General features: G+C 38.0%; 1 protein-coding gene across 17 annotated transcripts in view; it reads right to left on the reverse strand.

Moving 5' to 3' along the window:
• The window catches only part of LDB3 (LIM domain binding 3), a 128,704-nt gene that overhangs the window by 41,275 nt on the left and 69,603 nt on the right, over window positions 1–17,826 (reverse strand). For 13 of the 17 annotated variants that reach the window (XM_054831675.1, XM_054831667.1, XM_054831676.1 and 10 more), the window contains exons 6-7: window positions 9,632–9,801; window positions 8,614–8,650 (exon numbers count right to left, since the gene is read on the reverse strand). In XM_054831675.1, the coding sequence (XP_054687650.1) occupies window positions 8,614–8,650; window positions 9,632–9,801 (207 nt within the window). Of the gene's footprint in view, window positions 1–3,830; window positions 4,770–8,613; window positions 8,651–9,631; window positions 9,802–15,584; window positions 15,789–17,826 lie in introns of those variants that run through there. The other 4 variants (XM_054831671.1, XM_054831679.1, XM_054831678.1 and 1 more) reach the window with 2 other exon arrangements.

Here is a 17,826-nt window from a genome sequence, read left to right on the forward strand (position 1 = left end):
GGTATATCTTTCAAAAGGATTTTGGTAATCTGATTAGCGTACAGAGGGGAAGTTTTTGGCAATTGGGCAGGTCAGCAATGCTAATCATTGGAAATTCAGGCAAACAATGGAAGGAGATCAAGGTGCCTTAGCTTGTCTTGGTGGTGTCAGATGGTTTTGATAAACAGCAGTAGAACAAAGAATGTTATTGTGCTTGAGAGCAAGTTTTAGTCAATTAATTTTCATGTATATTGCAGAAAGCTGTTGATTAAAGGTTAACTAATTAAAGAAAGTAATTATCTGGTACTACCACGTACCATACCAAAATTCTAGCTATTTAACTTTGCAAACTAAAATTTGTGCAAATATCCATGTATTTTCTGATACATGTAATGATAGTGTAATGATAGTCCCAGTCACTGAAACTCATGGTAGACACTGCTAGAGAAGCCACAAAATCAACTTGGTCCCTGTGGGAACCTGAGTGCACAGGTCAAAAATTGGCATCCCCTCTTCTGCCCCTGAAGAAGGCTTCAGACACTTCTGTGATACACAAGAGATGGACTTTTCAAAAGTGATAAAGTAGTCCCTAAAATACTTGTTCCTTACTACTGAAGACACACTCCACACAGTTGTGCATAATGAGAGAGAAATGGCAGTGAAGAGAAAGCGGCCTCAATATTACATAGCAGAAGCTTACTCTCCTTCCCGTGCAGGCAGGCGTGAAAAGAGGGAGGCAAGGGAAGGAGCCACAGAACCTTTCTCCATTTGTAATTACTTCATGCATGAAAGAAAGAGAGGTCAAGTTCTCGTGCCTGCTTTCCTAAAGTCACACTCTAGCCACATCCCATCAGCACACACTGCATGCAGTCAGTATTCCTGCTGCAAACTAAGCACTGTAGGAGGTGAGGAGGAGACCACTTGAGTAGAAGGCAAGGCAGCAGTATTCAGGAAAAAGGTTAGTTTAGATCAAACGGTCGTATACCACAGCAGAAAATGAGCATTTCCCTGTGTCATAACCAGACAAGCAGATTTACCTGGAAGGCCTTTTGGGTTTGATTTCCTACTGGCATCAGCTTTGCTGTATCTTCATTAAAGGCTTATAACACTATGCTTTACTGGCAATATTGGTAAGGGCAGGGGGTTAATATCACTATCCACATCCTACGTTTTACTTTATTTTTGGCACAGTGGCTATTTAGAAGATAGTATTGTCACCAACCATTGTCCTCTGCTCAGCAGAACAGTCATGGTTCAAAATATATTCAGCGTGGGACAGATATAGCTGCCTATCATCAGTGCTAGTTTAAAGAATTACATGACTCATCGAGTCTTCAATCAAGAACCTATTTTAAGCCTCACTGTCATTAACTGAGACTAGTTTTCCTAGGCAAACCAGCAGACTTCTGCAAATGGTCAAGAAACGCTGCAAGACGCAGTGAGAAGCAATATATAGTGAGATAAACCTGGACGTATTAAAAAAAGGGCATAACCAGGCCAGACTTGACCTTTAGCTATAACAAAGCTAGTGGTCTCTTAAAGTTGTTACTGATTTCTCATCAGGCCTAAGTCTGTTACAGTCTCTAGCAATGAGATGTAGTAGAATCACAAATCCAGCCCAATTTCTCCACCTTATAGAAAAAGTCTGCCTCCTACTCAGGAGGGAAAAACAAGGCCTCCTAATAGTTATGTAAAGAAAGATCTTTAATATTAATTTTCTGGGCTTGAAGGTCGCCACAACAACATACAGGCAGAGCTTTGAGGAGTAAGAGTTAAGCAATTACTAGTCTAAAAAACACGAAACTGGATAGAAAAATTTGACCAGCAGTTTAATTAACAAAGCCCATCACCTGGGAGATTTTTTTGAGCCGGACTGTACTGAGCAGTAGAAATATGCAGTAGTAAACAATCTTGCCTTAGGGATTAATGACAGCATTTTCACAAAAGGTCTCTATCATTGCAAAAGTTCCAAAAGTTACCAACTATAGAAGATTTTTCTATTACATTTTCTCTATGATTACATAAAGAATTGAAATCCTACAAGCTTGGAATATGTTTAAATTCTATTTTTATCCTCCAGGAAAAAGGATTACAACTATCTCCATCTGATTACATGGTTTATATGCACTGATTTTTTATCATTAAATCCACTGAAGCAGAGCTAAGGGGAAGGGATTCCTCAATTGCATCTGCACTAATTTCATATCTGATCAAACTATACTTTTCTGATTATTAAAAAAAATACCTTTAAAAATAACATTAAGTGTAAACATTGAGCTATAATCTAGACATTTTCTTTTCCATTATAGTACATGCACTAGAACTATTTGAAACAAATAGTATCTGTATTATGTCATAGAACATTAAGGAGACATAATTCCTATTTAAATGAAAACACTTCATTGTTACTTATTCAGAAAACCATTTCATTTGGATGAAAATTAGATCTGGAAGATTTTTTTACTCAGGTACATTTGATGTTTATGAAAAAAAGTTACTTGCCTATTTATATTTTAAATTCTATCAAAATTCTCCATTTATATTTATATACATTTATTGATATACAATTCACCCACACTGAACCAAAGTTTGATCTCAGCAACATTCAGGAAAAGTTAAAATGTTGCTCTTATTTCATGCATCAGTTATGCTGATTTTCCACAGGCACTAATAAGATGGTACGATCAGAATCTCTTTGTGTTCCCATAAGGAAAATATAAATGAATACTGAGTTTTAAATGGCATGCTTACTTAATTGCTATGGTACTTATCTAAGAAAAGTGAAATGCATTTTAAAAGGAACTAATGCTCATGTACTCTTAAATAATACTCAAAAATACTTTTTAAAAAAGTACAATAGCTAGATATTTTTTTCCTTTAAATGCTCCAATATTGGGTTGATTCATGCAAAATCTTCCACGAACAGTAGCTTTTCCTTCCTTCTATAACACAGAAAAACAATGGGAGCTTGAATGAACTTTGTTATTGTATAGACTGCTGATATAAATTCCAGGTGTTTGGAAGCACTAAAAAGTGTAAGAGTTTCAGTCTAATCTCTGATCAGAATTACTGCTACCAGATAAAGGTACCTAGTTTGCAGTTTATAGAAGTTAGTGAAAGAAAATAATTTATAGAGGGCTCTAGGCAGGACTGCAGAGTCAACTTTCTGTGGCAGAGACCAGTGTTTTATCACCAGAAACTTTTGCTTCAACCAATGCTAAGGACTCCTAATGCAGACTGTGAGGTCTAGCATCAACTGCGTCTATGGAAACCACAAACAGTTTAATTTAGCTGCTTTTTTTGTTTCATTTCGTGATCAGAGCATAAACTGGAAAGGGAGATGGTATTGCTCTTGGTGTACTTCAACCAGAAAATAAAAATATTTGGAGGCCTTTGGTATAGGTTTGCCATGTCTTGACCAACACAGCATAAAAGCAAAGCACTGTTGTAATGTTGAAACAAAAAGATCCCATTCTAAGCACCAGCAACGTCTCAAGTGCCTTCAGCATGAGCACAAATTAATACATTATTGCCAGAGAATGCATATTATTCAAATGGAAATACTAAACGATATTATCAATAGGTTGTCATCTAATATCTATTAATTATGCCTTGTTTTCATTCACACCTAATACAGTATTTGTTCATTTCTGTTGTTGTTTTTTTAAATGCTTTGTCAGGTTTATTCTAATTCCAGTAACTTAAAGGTCAGAAAGAATTATACGTAACAGCGGAAAGCCTTTTGACCAAATTTTCTATTGTGGAAAAAGTTGTCTGTCTTTCAATAATCAGTTGAAGCAGTTATTGTTTTAAAACAGAATAAAGTATTGTGTAAAACAGGCACATAGTTATTTTCGTTTTAAATCCTTTTATTTCAGATAAAGCATGCTGCTATATACAGAAAAAATGTGGGTCAAAGCAAGAGGATTACAGAGTGGGCAACATATTCCTTAAAACTTACAAGATACTTTTAAAAACTTCAGTGCACCAGTAGTACTGTATATTCTTCTCATTCCTAAATCACCCCTAGCAAACTGTCATTTCCTCACAGATCCTGAGCAACCACAGGCATCTTTAGCTTTCATATAGTGACAAAGTCAGGCTTCCAACAGAAAACTTACAGAAATGGTTTCAGCAAATGACTTCTACCAGTGTAATATATTGAAGAAATATAAGTTCACATGGCTAATATCTTACTTCAAACAGCATCATTCAACTATGCAAACTAAGCAGGTTGTACATTTAGCAAAGTCTAGGCCAGGCTCGGTCAAGTTTTCCTTTTCATCTCTCTTTCTCCTCCTTAATTATCTTTAGAGCAGTAGAAATCAGTAAAAGTCTCATTCCTCTTCCTGCTAAAGTAATACTGTCAATAACTTCCCTCTCATTTTCTTCTAGAATTAAAGTCAAGAGACTACAACAGTGATGTTTTCCTGTATACTGAAGTTACACTTGATATAGTAAAGGACAAAAGCTAATCTACTTTATAATGAAGAACATGAACCAGGTTGTATCGTTATTTTTACTTTTGGTGACAGTGAATGCATACCAGGCTAACGACAGAAATCTACCGAAGACAGGCCCTAGCAGTAAGTCTTTCCTGGGTGTGTGACATTTTTAGGCTCTAACTCAGGACAGCAGTTAATTTTTTACTGTAATTCTCTGTCTCGTGTATTTGCCTGTTAAATGTGAGCTTTTAACTTTTAACATTAAGGATTTGCGCCGATAGGCCGTGATGCCAGTTGCGCAATTTGGCAAAGCGTGGGCTGTTACGTTCCGTTTCAAACCTTTCCCTGTGGCATGAAGAAAGAGAGAGAGACAGAGAGACAGAGAGAGACAGAGAAGAAAGAAAGGAGGGAGAAAGAAAGGGGTTAGGGACCATGACTATCACTCCCCTGCCTTATATCTAGGGCAATGGCAATTTATTTGGAATTTTGCCTCAGCTTTCAAATCAGCACAAAGGCAGCTGGGCGATCCTTTTTGGACCATATATGAAAGGTTTTGCAGTTGTTCATTTCTGAGAAGTAACTTGATAGAACTTCATATTCTTTGACTTGTGCTTGGTATTACAGGGCTGCTTTTGCTAGAAATGCAGTGTAACCCCATTGTTTTTTTGCCAGCAGATTCTCTTGGCTTTTCCCTCCCTTCCCCCAACTGAGCAGTCAGTGAAAGTTAACTCCATACAAGAGCAAAATTAATGCAAATATTTTCCATTCGGCAATATGCAGGTCAGCCTATATATATATGTATATATATATATCTATCTCCTGCTGTCCTTCCTATAAGGACCATCAGCCACAGGTTTCAGCAGTACTTTTCTATAGCTTTTCTCAGCATAAGTGAGTATAAGTGTTGACATTAGCATAAATATTTCTGGTCATTTGTGTCAAAAAGCAGAATAACGTGGGATTTTCAAAGCACAGGCCTGTGAAGTATTGGCCACCTCCTGCGAACACCCCTAGCTGCCTTTGGCTGCAGACTGGGGCACTCAAGCATTTAATCTTTTCTAGATGTTCTCTCATTTAAATCCAGGTTTTGTAAATAAAAAGGGGAAGGAGGAGGATGTGGAGTAAGAGCACAGTCAAGGACAAGTATATCAAACAGAATGGACAATAAAATGTTATTTGCAAAATGTATTTGATTCATTGCAAACAAGGTAATTTTCCCCTCATTATTTACACCCAAAACACAAGACAATTGTGTTAGTGCAGCGGAACTTGACAGTGCAACCAGCCAAACAGAAATGAACAGACTTTGCTGGTTTCACTCCTCAGGCTGAATAAAGTGCAAAACAATAAACAGAGTAAATGCCAACAAATTCACTGATATTTCTAAACGTTCTGTTCCTAATAACACAGTGTCATGCAAGTAACAGTCATAAAGGAGTCTTGATGCATGACTTCTCAAACTCTTTCATGCTTTTAAGTAATTAGAAGATATAAAGTATTCCTAGCTGAAATGATGAAACTTCATGATGGCATTTTTTCAAGTTACATTGAAGCATACTAGCTACAATGGGTCTTACATGAAATTTAAGAATTCCCTTACTGCTTTAAAGACATACCCCTCCATTCAAGGAAAAGGTATTCAGAAACATCTGTTTGGCTTGAAATGGATACCATCTTTCTGGAAAATATTGCATAACGATCATCACAACAGCAATGGAAAGTTTTCACAGTAATTTATAATCTTATGTGTGCCTTCAAAATAGCAGTAGCATGAGCAAAGGACAGTCATGCAGTGCGCTCATTAATATTAACTGAAAGGAATATTCTGGCACCTGAAAATTCCCAAGCTTTATGAGTTCTGTTCAGAGCATATGTCATGAAGTTAGAAGCAGCAATCTAGAAGTGACTATTATGTAAAACAGTTCTGCCAAAAATAAGTTACATGTATTATTTTTTTTTTTTCTTCCCCATCTTTTTTCCCCCCAGGTGTTTGGAAGAAACCTGATCACCATTTCACCCAGTTCTTGCTGACTACACTGAAGAGCTGATACCAAGAGACAAGACAAAGCACCAGAGAGAGAGATCACTCACGGCTTGCCCAGAGACCAAAATTCCCCACACTGTGAAATCTCTGGTAGTTTCAGTTTTGGAACATGAAGGATTTTTCTAGAATGCCAGCAGTGCATAGGATTAATGCAACACGGAATCTGGCAAGACTCAGATTCTGCAGTTTCATGGAAACCTTTTGCTTTCGGGAGCCCAGGAAGCCTTCCAGGACCCCAAACTGTGGGCATGGAGAAAGGTGTGGTTGTACAGGCTGTTTGGAGTAGATACTGAAGAGGAGTTTCTACTCCATCATTGTGCTAGAAGAGTGGAGTTAAGGTATGGATTCTGTGCATCTGACATAGGTCCTACAATCCTTTACAAAAAAGTGGCAGGGGCCTTGCCAAAAGGTTAAATAGAAGGGGTCCAATAGGCCCCAAAAGTACCATATGATGGATGATGTATGCATAACCAGGGCTATTGCTACCAAATCTGCAGTAGAGTATGTGCAACATTTGAGGGAGGTACCAAGCACTATCAATTAGGTAGGAAGGAGCCCCCATTTAATTCCTTGCACCAGAGCTCATGCCAATTGCACTGTACCTGTATAACTACTACACTACTATATTCCCTTCTGCCTCTACTACCAATCAATGTCCTTAAACCTCTTTAGGTAATACAGCTGTGCCTAAATATAACCAGAACTGTGCTTGTGATACCTCAAAACTGCAGAAAATGTGCAAAGCACAGTGGTTATACTCACGTACTTTAAGTTACGCTGAATAGAATGTGCAATTTACACGTTACTGTGTTATTAGATAATTATTTTCAACATATCTGATACCATGTTAACTTTCCAATATCTAGTATTTTCCAAAGCCACAGGCTACAGCTAGACATTATTTCTTTACAACGTATTACTCTCAGATGTGTATGTAGGACTGTTAAGTTCAGCACAATGCTTGAAATCCCATCTTAAGAAGGATTTGAATGTGTGCTATTACATCAAAACACATAATGCACGATACATTGAAGAAGAATTAGGCTTGCACATTTGAGGGAAGAAATAAATCCGTGAGGGATGTAATGTCAAGCCTGATGTTCAGGCACCTAGCCATGAACTTTGGTGAACTGCAATGGAAAGTTTATAGCAAACATAAACTGAAAGTATACTTATTGTATTCTCACAGGGAAGATGACACACATCTTTCACACTGATTCAACATTTTTAACTTGCACTGTGATCAAAAGCTCAGAACCTTTATAGAAGCCACATAGCAGTAAAAAAAAAAACCAAAGCCACCCAACCAAAAAACATAGGAAAAGAAGAGAAAGTGGATTGAGTATCAAACACATCACACACCCTGCCAGCAGCTTAGATTCGCTAATGTGATATAGGGATTTGACATATGCAAACAGAAAATCAGGCTTGCATACAGGATGCTCTGATTCAACTGCAGTTTTTAAGCTCAACATAAGAATCTCTAATAAATCTATTTCCTGGCTGTGCAGGACAACATAAGATGATGATAAGTCTTTAATTCCTCATTGTATCTCTGAACATACCCACTTTTTCAGTGTTTTTGGTAGGTCACATGAAACACACATTTATCCACTAGCAAAAGCAGTCCTGTGCTTCCATATTCTACAAATTCAGGTTGTATTTATTCCAAAGAAAACATAAGCAAATGATTATGGAAACAACTCATTTGCTGTATCATTTCAGGAGAATCAAATGTCAGTCACAGGATCATCCAAATAAATTGCTCACAAATTTCAGTGCTATCACAGTGTCATAGACTTTCATCCAGTTATACAATCAAGTAGTTACACAGGGCTTGGTCTTAAAAACTCATTGCATTCATACACTCAGTAAAGTACATGACAGTTGCATGTGCAGAGAGTCTTCAGATTTGAATACACACTTCAGGAATTTTGCACCATCTTTCCTAAAAACATGCTAATTTGTTATCTTTGTCATTCAAATGCCTCTCACTGATAGCATTTTAATTTTAGTGATTTTTAAGTAAATGCATTAGAATATTCTAAAGACAGATAATAACGTACGTTCATATTAATGCTGTTCTAAAACAATATTTGGTTATCAGTAAGGAGAAAGCCATGTTTTTCACAGTGAGTTGCCTACCTTGACCTCCTCAGGGCTTCTTCATCTGGATCTTGCACTGCAGGTAAAAAAAATGTTTCAGTTAAGAAAAAAACAAAAGAAATTAATTGACTTTATGATGACATTATAAGTTCTTTAGAAACATATCAAAAGCCTATCTAAAGGTGCATTCATGCTGACTTTGCAGCATTGAATTTTGTAAGAACAGCATGAAGAGGAGCAGTTCCCCAGAGCTGGGGAGAAGACTGTTAGTAGGAAAGTAGCTATTACAACTACTTTCTTGTTCATTTATTAGCAATGTTTCACAGCTGTAGGCTATCACTCTACAGAGGGGGCCTGCTGTTTTGTAGGAAAGCATGAGAGGCAGCAGTAGCTTCATATGCGGAGGAAATACTAAGTATTTCCCCCTGATGTGGGAAAGGTCCCTGAACTAACTTCTCTGTGGATCAGCAACAAGATCTGAGGTTAGCACTAGGTGGTCAGAGAAACGTTTCCATAGGCAACAAAGTTGAAGCTCCCATGACATTCATAGCAGACCTAGGTTTAGGTAATGGGGCTAATATAGAACGATAGGTTCAATATAAATGGTGATCCATGATTCTTTTTGATGTCTGGAAGTCACTTCTGTAAAAGACTGTTACAAGAGATGTAAGTTGTTTATCTTTTTTTCTAATGAATGGACAACTTTGTATGTCTTGGCTGCTAGAAAATGAAAGATTACCCTGCATAGATTTGATTTGTAAGTAAGAAGAACAATGGGGTCCCAAATGCTCTTTTACTGTATAGTCTATTATACTTTTATGGTGAGACTTCTGCCAGACCAAAAAGTTTTCTTCATAAAGCTTAAGGTGAGACTGAACACTTTGATTTCCTAGTTCCCTCAAGTGACATCCAGGATTCTCCGATCTTAGCCCTCACTGACAATGACTACAAGCTGGACCCGAGTCTTCCTTGAGTATCAGTTGCTAATGCCAGGGTAAGAAAATAAAGACATGGATCTAAGATCAGGATGAGGGGGATGTTTTGTTATTCGACTTACTGTACTCCGTTCCAGTCATCTGGGCCAGGATGCGGAAAGACCTAGACTGCAGATTGGCAGAACGGCGACTCCAGTCTTCGGTTTCATCTTCAGGCTTGTTTTGAGTTTTAAGCACAGCCTGATACACCGGAGAGGCACTGTCTACATGACGATCTTTAATAGGAAGGGTACTGCAATTCAGAAAGCGAAACATTGTGAAATAGCGCACGGTACCTTTCATCCCAACCCCCCTCTGGTCTTACAGCTTCTCATCCAGAGTAACAGCAATCCAAAACATGGCTTTGAAAATAGCACTTTTAAAAAAAAATACTTAGATCAATTTTATGTTAATTAAAAATCTTATGGCTCATTCTATCTTTGAAATGGCCTGTTATCATTCCAATCTGCATATTCAAAATAGTGTGAAAATGTTTGGAAATGTCTGTTCATGATTCCTCAGCCAATGCAGCCAGAAGCTTATGGTGGTTAGAATATTGTGTGGTGACAAAGGAGAGTATCCCAGGCAAAAGCATTTATTTCTCTGAGCATTCTTGTCCCATACTGTTTCTTATTAAAACGGCTTCATGTTGATGCTGTTTTATGTTATGTCTTACTACAGTTTTGAGCCAGTGTATTTTAAGGTTGCAATTAGAAATAAAAAACATATTTCATTAAAAAAAAAAGTGATAGGCTTTTATAGCTTTTTCTAGAGATTATTATTCTTTGCCAAACCCTGAATTAAACGTCCAGATGCCATAACTCTGGATTCATTGTCTACTAAACGTGAAGCATAAGAAGTTTGGACTTGTACTCATATTTATTGCATACATATTTTGTATCTGAAATCTTCAACAGCAGAATGTATCTCAGAGTCTTACGATATCTCTAGTCAACTTGCAAAGTGATATATCCAGGAAGAAACTTCCAATTTTGCACACCTAAAATCAAAGCTACGAAGCTCTATAGCACAAGTGAGGTAACCTCTCTTTGATTTATGATGCAAGCTAGAAACAGACTTAGTAACTTAATAGCATTTTTTTTTGCCCTGCAAAAATAACTTCTGCATAGCATACAGTTAAATATTAACAGAGCTGCAGAAATATACACTGAGGGGATGATGTGTGCTTGGAGTAACTTGGCTCCATAACTTCTCTAAATACAAGGTCTATTTTTGAAGCAAGTGATTTATTGTAACAGCTTTAACATGCTATTCCATATAGAGCTTTGCAAGGAGTATGCTCAACTTCATGAAAATTGAGAAATGGCTCTGTGAAAAGCTAAGGGCCGTTTGGTCCAACTAAGTCACTGCTATAAAGTTCTGGAGCAGTCACCTGCTATAAAAGCTGCTTCCTTGGTTCACACTTAAATTTAGTGTTCTCTAAGATACGACTGTGCAGAGAAAATCTACAGAGAAGTTGGGTTTGTGATTTGAAAGCCTGAGAGGAATCATGAAAAAGCCAAGAAGCATGTCTGATACCCTACATACAGCAATAACCTACACTGCAATAAAAAATATTATCAGTATTTTCCAGCTGACACACTCCTCTTCTTCAGCAATGCATAATATATGCTGTTTCAATGGATTTGCACCTAACAATAGCATGGGATGCATTCTTCAAGCAAGATATGTGCTTATATATGCTATGGACCCAAAAGTACTCCATCTCTTTAGGATTTTTTTATTAGAGAAGTATGTGCATTCCTCATAACCCCCAGTATATGCACCTTCTCACTTTCTTCAGGACCCAGCAGGGCACAAAACTTTCTTATGTTTCAGTACAATCACCTATGTGATGGAGCGTAGCTTCAAGAGAAACTGACTCTTCAGTTTAAGCTCTGCCACAAAACATTAAAGTTACGTAAAAAAGTCTGTCACAGTGGAAGATGCCCTGTAGGAGGAAGCAGCATTTTCCAGCTCCTTTTTCACCTCATTTTTCCTAGACCACTACCTTTGCAATATCTAAACAGTAGCAGGTATGGAAGGCATAACGTGGACTTTATTTTGGGAAGGGTGTGCCATCAGTGGCTTCCACTAGTGTTGCTCCTATGCGCAACGATGGACAAATTGGTGCCATATCCTTCTTCAGATGGAAGGTGGGAGAGAGAGCAGGACTCTTCTGGTGGAAAGGCTTGTTAAGGCAGGGAAGAAAGTGCAGTAGCGAGTTCTGCCTCCTGCTGACTTCATGCAGAAATATAGTCTTTACATGGCACAGAGACAGTCCGTAATACCAAAAGGAAGTCAGCAACCCCCTCGTCACCATTGTGCTGCCACTTCTCGCTCTTGGCTAAACTGAAAGATTCTATTGCTGTAAAGGATCCAGTTAAAGTCCCCCCAAAGGTGACTCCATTTTCAAGTGCCCAGAGGCCCTTCAGGCCAATGTCTTAGTACTGACGAAGCACACAATACCTTGCCCTGTGTCACTGCCCTAGGTGACTGCCTGGTTTTGGCCAACAGTTAACTTTGTATCCCCAGACTTACTTTTTACTCCTGCTGCAGCTTAAAAAACCTGCTGTATGTGACAGCAAATGTCACAGCTGCAGACAGTTGTAGAGTGGATAATAAATCACTGGCTAGAGAGTACTGCTGATTTCAACCACAGACTGCTGTGGCAACAGCAGTGTGCAAATCATGGACAGTTCAGATTCCTTTCTTTAAACCCTCTAGCTGAAATGCTTTGTTCTTATATTATGACCAATATTCAAAAAACACAGTTTAAAGTGTATGTATAGATATGCCATTAGCTCAACGGCAGTTAAATAATCGCTAGAGGCTGGACCACAAATTTCACAGTAGCAATGTGTGGCATTAATATGACATATTAATATCCTTATGGTAGATGATTAAGGCAGGAAATGGAGCTTGGTGAATTAACCTTCCCTAGCAGAGTGAAACATGCTCATATAAATTGAACTAAATTAATGCAATACATTGGAATATTTCCAACTCTGTCTTTAATGCAACAGGCCTTTTTCTTTTTTCAAAATCATAATTATATTGTAGATGAGTAACTAGGACATATGAGCCACTCAGCATGGAAGCGTAAAATAGAGCGCATCACTGATTATGAGCATTTCATAAACCTAAATGTGACAGTTGATTCTTACAGACAGCCTAAAGATGCACATAACCACGTTAATACCTCTGCTATACCTCTTCTTAATTTAATTTTTTTCCATCTGGGTGTGTATGTGCAGAAATATCACGCATCTTTAAGCATATTACTTTAAATTGATGTTACTGGAAGAAAAGTTCTTCACAAATGGGTTAGAGCTTTTCAGGGTTTCTCATATTATAGCCTAAGGTATTTTAGTAGGATTCAATAAAAAATTGTCCCCCTTTTTCACATCATCATACAAGTCATACATTATTAACATTAAAACAAGCTTTAAAGACACACAAACCTCTTTGCATAAGTAGCAATGTGATTCTTTTTTTTCCTTAGAGTTCATTATAAACTATGGTTTACGATGTGAATCACTCCCTGGAGTCATTATTCAGTTTTAATTTAAGTAGATAAGAAGTAAAAACATAGGGACACGGCAGTGTTCTACCCTAGCTGTAGACATACAACGAAATGTTGTGACTTTGGATATTAGACTGATTCCAACTATTAAAAAAAAGCTCTAAGAGGTAAAAAACCCCACAACCCAACAGACAAACAGTTCATGCAGACTGTTGACTTATTGTAGAGGATACACGACACTTTAGTTTGTGCAATCACATTATTGATTCTGCTACTAGAACTGTTAGATCTTAATCCTGATAAAGTTGTTGGATTTATGTCTACTTACACGACTTGTGAATTTGGCTAAAACTGCATAACAGGATTTAGAAGACGTTTGACAGAAATGTATTTGAAACGTACTGACCACATGGGTTTACTGCAACCAACTCTTGGTTCTTGGTATAGCAACATCAATTAAAAAAAAAAGCAACATAGAGTGAGAAAAGATTCAAAGTCAGGGCATTCAAATATTTCTACCTTTAAGTTTCAGCATGAGGTCTGAATAACTGCGGTATAAATAATTTATACGCTTTCCTTTGTGTTTTCTATGGTGATCCGGTACATGTGGGCTTTTTTCTAAAGTGACACAAGCCTGATTTTGATCTCACTGACTTAAGTTAAAACATCACTGATTTCAAGTGGTCAAGCTAGAAAATGAAATCTTATCTTATGCCTGTCTATTCTTCATCACTGATAAAAGGAACAAGCAGTGTTTCCAGCTATTGTCTGCCAAAAAGAACAGAAGCCTATTAGATCTGCAGTTGGAGTATGCTTACCATCCTACATACACCTTGCGGCTTCAGGGCTTATCTCTATGTGAAATGAAAAGCCCAAAGAAGAGTAATTAAGTGCTGAGACAAAATTATAGGCAGAAAATTGACACAAAATAAATCAGTACACAATTTGGTCTGCTTTTATGTGACAAACTTCTCATACAAATATTTCTGCATAAGACATATGTATATTAATATAATTATTACCACCTTATGATTTATGATTCAAGCCTCTCTATTCAGATTCTTTGGTTCACGATTCTACATGTTACAACAAATCCCTAACCCCCCTGGCAAGCGTGCTGATCTTCTGGTTCTGGCTGCACTCTTTGGACTTCTCTCACCCCATCTGGGACTTTCTAGAAAGGGCATTTTCCTCTCCCTGCAACACAGTGTGTTTTGATCTCTTCCACAGGTGGGAAAAGACGATAACGTTTTCCACTCCAGCAGAGCCACTCCTGTGATTGGAACTGCATGTGCTTTAAGGTGCTGTTTATAAAATGAAAAGGATCCACATGCTCAGCAGTGAGACCTTATATCATCGGATCATTTAAATAGGTAAAATTTTTAAACATTACTATTTGCACTATATAATGTTACAGCATTTAGTAGAAAATGCCAATATATCATAAAATGTCTCATATAAGGTATGCCTATGAAAGATGTGAACCATTACAAAGAACACAGACAGAATGATCTTCTTTCATCATACTTTGCTAATTGGAAATATGAGTTTACTTACACCCATGGAGATTCACTGAGTCGTGGTCAAAACCAGCTAAAGGTATTGTTTGGGATCCATCATTAGGGAGAGTTGTGATGAACAACAGAATAACATTGGTTTAAAAAAATCAGTGGGATAAAAAAAGAATTAAAAAAAAGAAAAGAAATGGCCAGTGAAAGGGAGAACAAGCAAATATATAAACCATCTACATTTTGAATAAGCCTGCAGCTAACATCTTGAAAAGAACCTATGTTAAAGTGTGTTGCTATACCTGTATTTTGGTGTCACATGAAAAGAAGGTAAGTTCTATTTTGGGTAGAAAGATGCCCAATAAGACAGAAACCTGGCTATGTTCATTGCACATGTAATTTTAGTTTAGTCATAACAACTGTGGATGAGTTTATCAGATAAGATTACCAGAAGTATGCATTGGAAAAGCAGAATTATTAAAGATCAATGGATTTTGCCATAGTCCAAAGGATATGCGTAAGACATACGTACAGTATGTAAACTAGGGATAGGGATAAGACAGCACAGTGCTCCATTCTGAAGAATAAAACAGTAGCCAGTGCTAAATAAACATTTTGCATTCTTCATGTATCAATAAAAATTCCATGCGTCCACTTTCCCATCCTTTGAGTTATGCAGATAATACAGTGGTTACTGCAAAGCATGGTCATCAGAAATGAAAAGCCATCAGTGTCATGTACAGAGCACTAGATATATTTTTGTGGGTTTTGCCAGTTCTAGGAAGAATACCAAAAAAAGAAATGTTACATTTTCTAACTATCCATCCTTTTAACTTCAAAAGAATGAAGTGCTTTCAAACGCTATCTAGGATTGATTTGTATTTTTCACGTGTAAGATACTCCAGAACAAAGAGTCCAGGAAGAGCTGCCGTGTCATGCACGTAGGCACTGTTAGAGGTATCATGCAGAGAAAGAGAATTCCATACAAGGAAATAACCTTACCTAGCAAATTCTCCACCCTGGGCTTGTGCCTGGCCTGCAATTGCATCCATGATAGCATCTTGGGAATACATGCTGATCGGGGTGTTATACTGGGCGTGAATTATAGTAGCCTTGCCGCCTAGGCCTTTCACCTCAATGGGTTTGTGTGTAGACAGGGCAGAGTCCTTCAGGACATTGGGGTTGAAACGCTCCGTGAAATCCGTGCTGGGTTATGCAAGAGTGAGGTTCGACAGGAGGGGAAGAAAGGAGAAAGGCATGACAGTTAAGTGAGAGAAAAAGCATCAACAGAGGAGTGTGCATGTCTGGTTGTGGTACTCACCACAAAAGCTTCTACTCAGAGGATAAGAGACAACATAAGTAACAACTAACAGTTAAAAGCTAGCTGCACTCATGGATGATGTTCTGGTGTTGGCTCACAGATATAAAGAGAAAAAAAGGTGAAACAGTTGTCACTGTATAAAAAACCATGACAAATCCCTAAGTATTTATGTGATACATATATTAAAATTCTATTCTTACATGCATGTATACATACAAGTGTACACAAACATATACACACACACGTATATATGCATGCCTATGGATGTACATACATATAGCAGAGAATTCCCAGTTTATTCACTGCATCCATTCATTCTTTCAGAAGGGTCCTACAAAGTGCTAGAAAGTGCAATGGGGTGAACAGATGTCAGGTCCTCTTTAATTTAGAAGGTTCCAGTACTTTTTGTTCAGATTATTAATCAGTGAAATTTAGTACTTGTGCCTTTTAATCTCAAAGACTAAATTAACCTTCCCCAAATCTCTGTACAGCCAGCCCTACATGTTGCTATAGCATGATAAATGCTCAGTCTCAGATCAAAATATCCTACGTTGCGATCAACAGGATGACTGCAGTTGGAAGAGCAGCTGCCATATTTTCCAGTGGTGCATTTATGAGGAAGGACTTTTATTTGAGAAACTGAGCCATGAGCAAGTTAACTGAAGCTCGTGTTGCAACCGAACGAGTCAGTTTAACGTCAGACTTCAGCTAAAGAGCACCTGGCTTCCTTGTAGCACCTAGTTGTACATTGTTCTAGTCCTAGAGTTAGGACTGAGTATTGCCCAGAGTTTCAATGAGCAAGCTAAACCTCAGCTGTCAGTCACTGAAGTACCTGCTCTTCTCTAACCTATGGGAGATCAGCTGGATCTCTGGTCTGCTATTCGTGTCCTGCCAGCAGCAGGAGGATCCCAGCAGTATAGATTCTGTACTGGGCAAACCTGAGAATTCTGTCCTTTGGGAAATAAAAGATATTTTGAACTGAGCCCAAAAGCTGGAAATGGATAGATCTTTGCCCAAAAAGAAATTCTGAAAAATGTAATCCTGTTTGATTGGAACCATTTTCCTTTTCAGTTTAAAACCATTACACCATAATTTTATCAGCTAACATGACTGAACGACAGCTTCTTTGGCTGGCAAGGGACCGCTAGCGTGCCTGTCTGCTGTGGGCTGGCCACTGAGGGTGTCTGAGTGTTAAATTCAAACCCTCAGCCTGGCATGGAGGAAAAAGTAAAATCAAGTAAACCTGGCAGCCATCTGTCTTAATCTTCCAGAGATTACCAAAGGTGATGTGCCCCCTCTGAACCCAGCCAGGGATTCCACTATGCTTTCAACCTTTTGTTTGTTGGGATGCCCTGACTGGAGATGGACAGTAAGAGATACAGTCACCCATCGTTCAAAATACCAGCTACAACATTAACAGCCACATGCTCAAGGAACAGACAGCAATATGCACATGCTGTATCACAGCCACAGCGTTTGATCACACACATCAACATTATAAGGGAGGGAATTGGAAAGCTGTATTATGCATTCAAAAAGTGAAAATCATCTTTTTACAAAGACATTTTCACATTTAAAATGTCTTGCCATTAACTAATCATCAACTATGACGATATTATTATTATACTGACATCATCTGTTGAAGGATGATGTGCTGAGAGGTGCAGGTTATTATACTCCTGACTTTTCGGCATGCACATGCCTTACTTTAACAATGGTATCTCTTTTCCTTGTAATACCCTAAACGATCACACAATAATTAGGAACACACAGGTCCTCGAGATCTTGAATTTAGTGTTCTCTTTCCCCCACACTGTTACAAGCATTGAAGGGTTCTAAACCCTTCTGAGAAGATTGTGTGAAGGAAAAGACAGAGGTTAAATATGCCACTTTTAAAGAATAAAGTTCAAAGCAATTGGTTTC

The sequence above is a fragment of the Grus americana genome, chromosome 7 (genome assembly GCF_028858705.1).
Source record: "Grus americana isolate bGruAme1 chromosome 7, bGruAme1.mat, whole genome shotgun sequence".
In the NCBI taxonomy this organism is placed as follows: Eukaryota; Metazoa; Chordata; class Aves; order Gruiformes; family Gruidae; genus Grus; species Grus americana.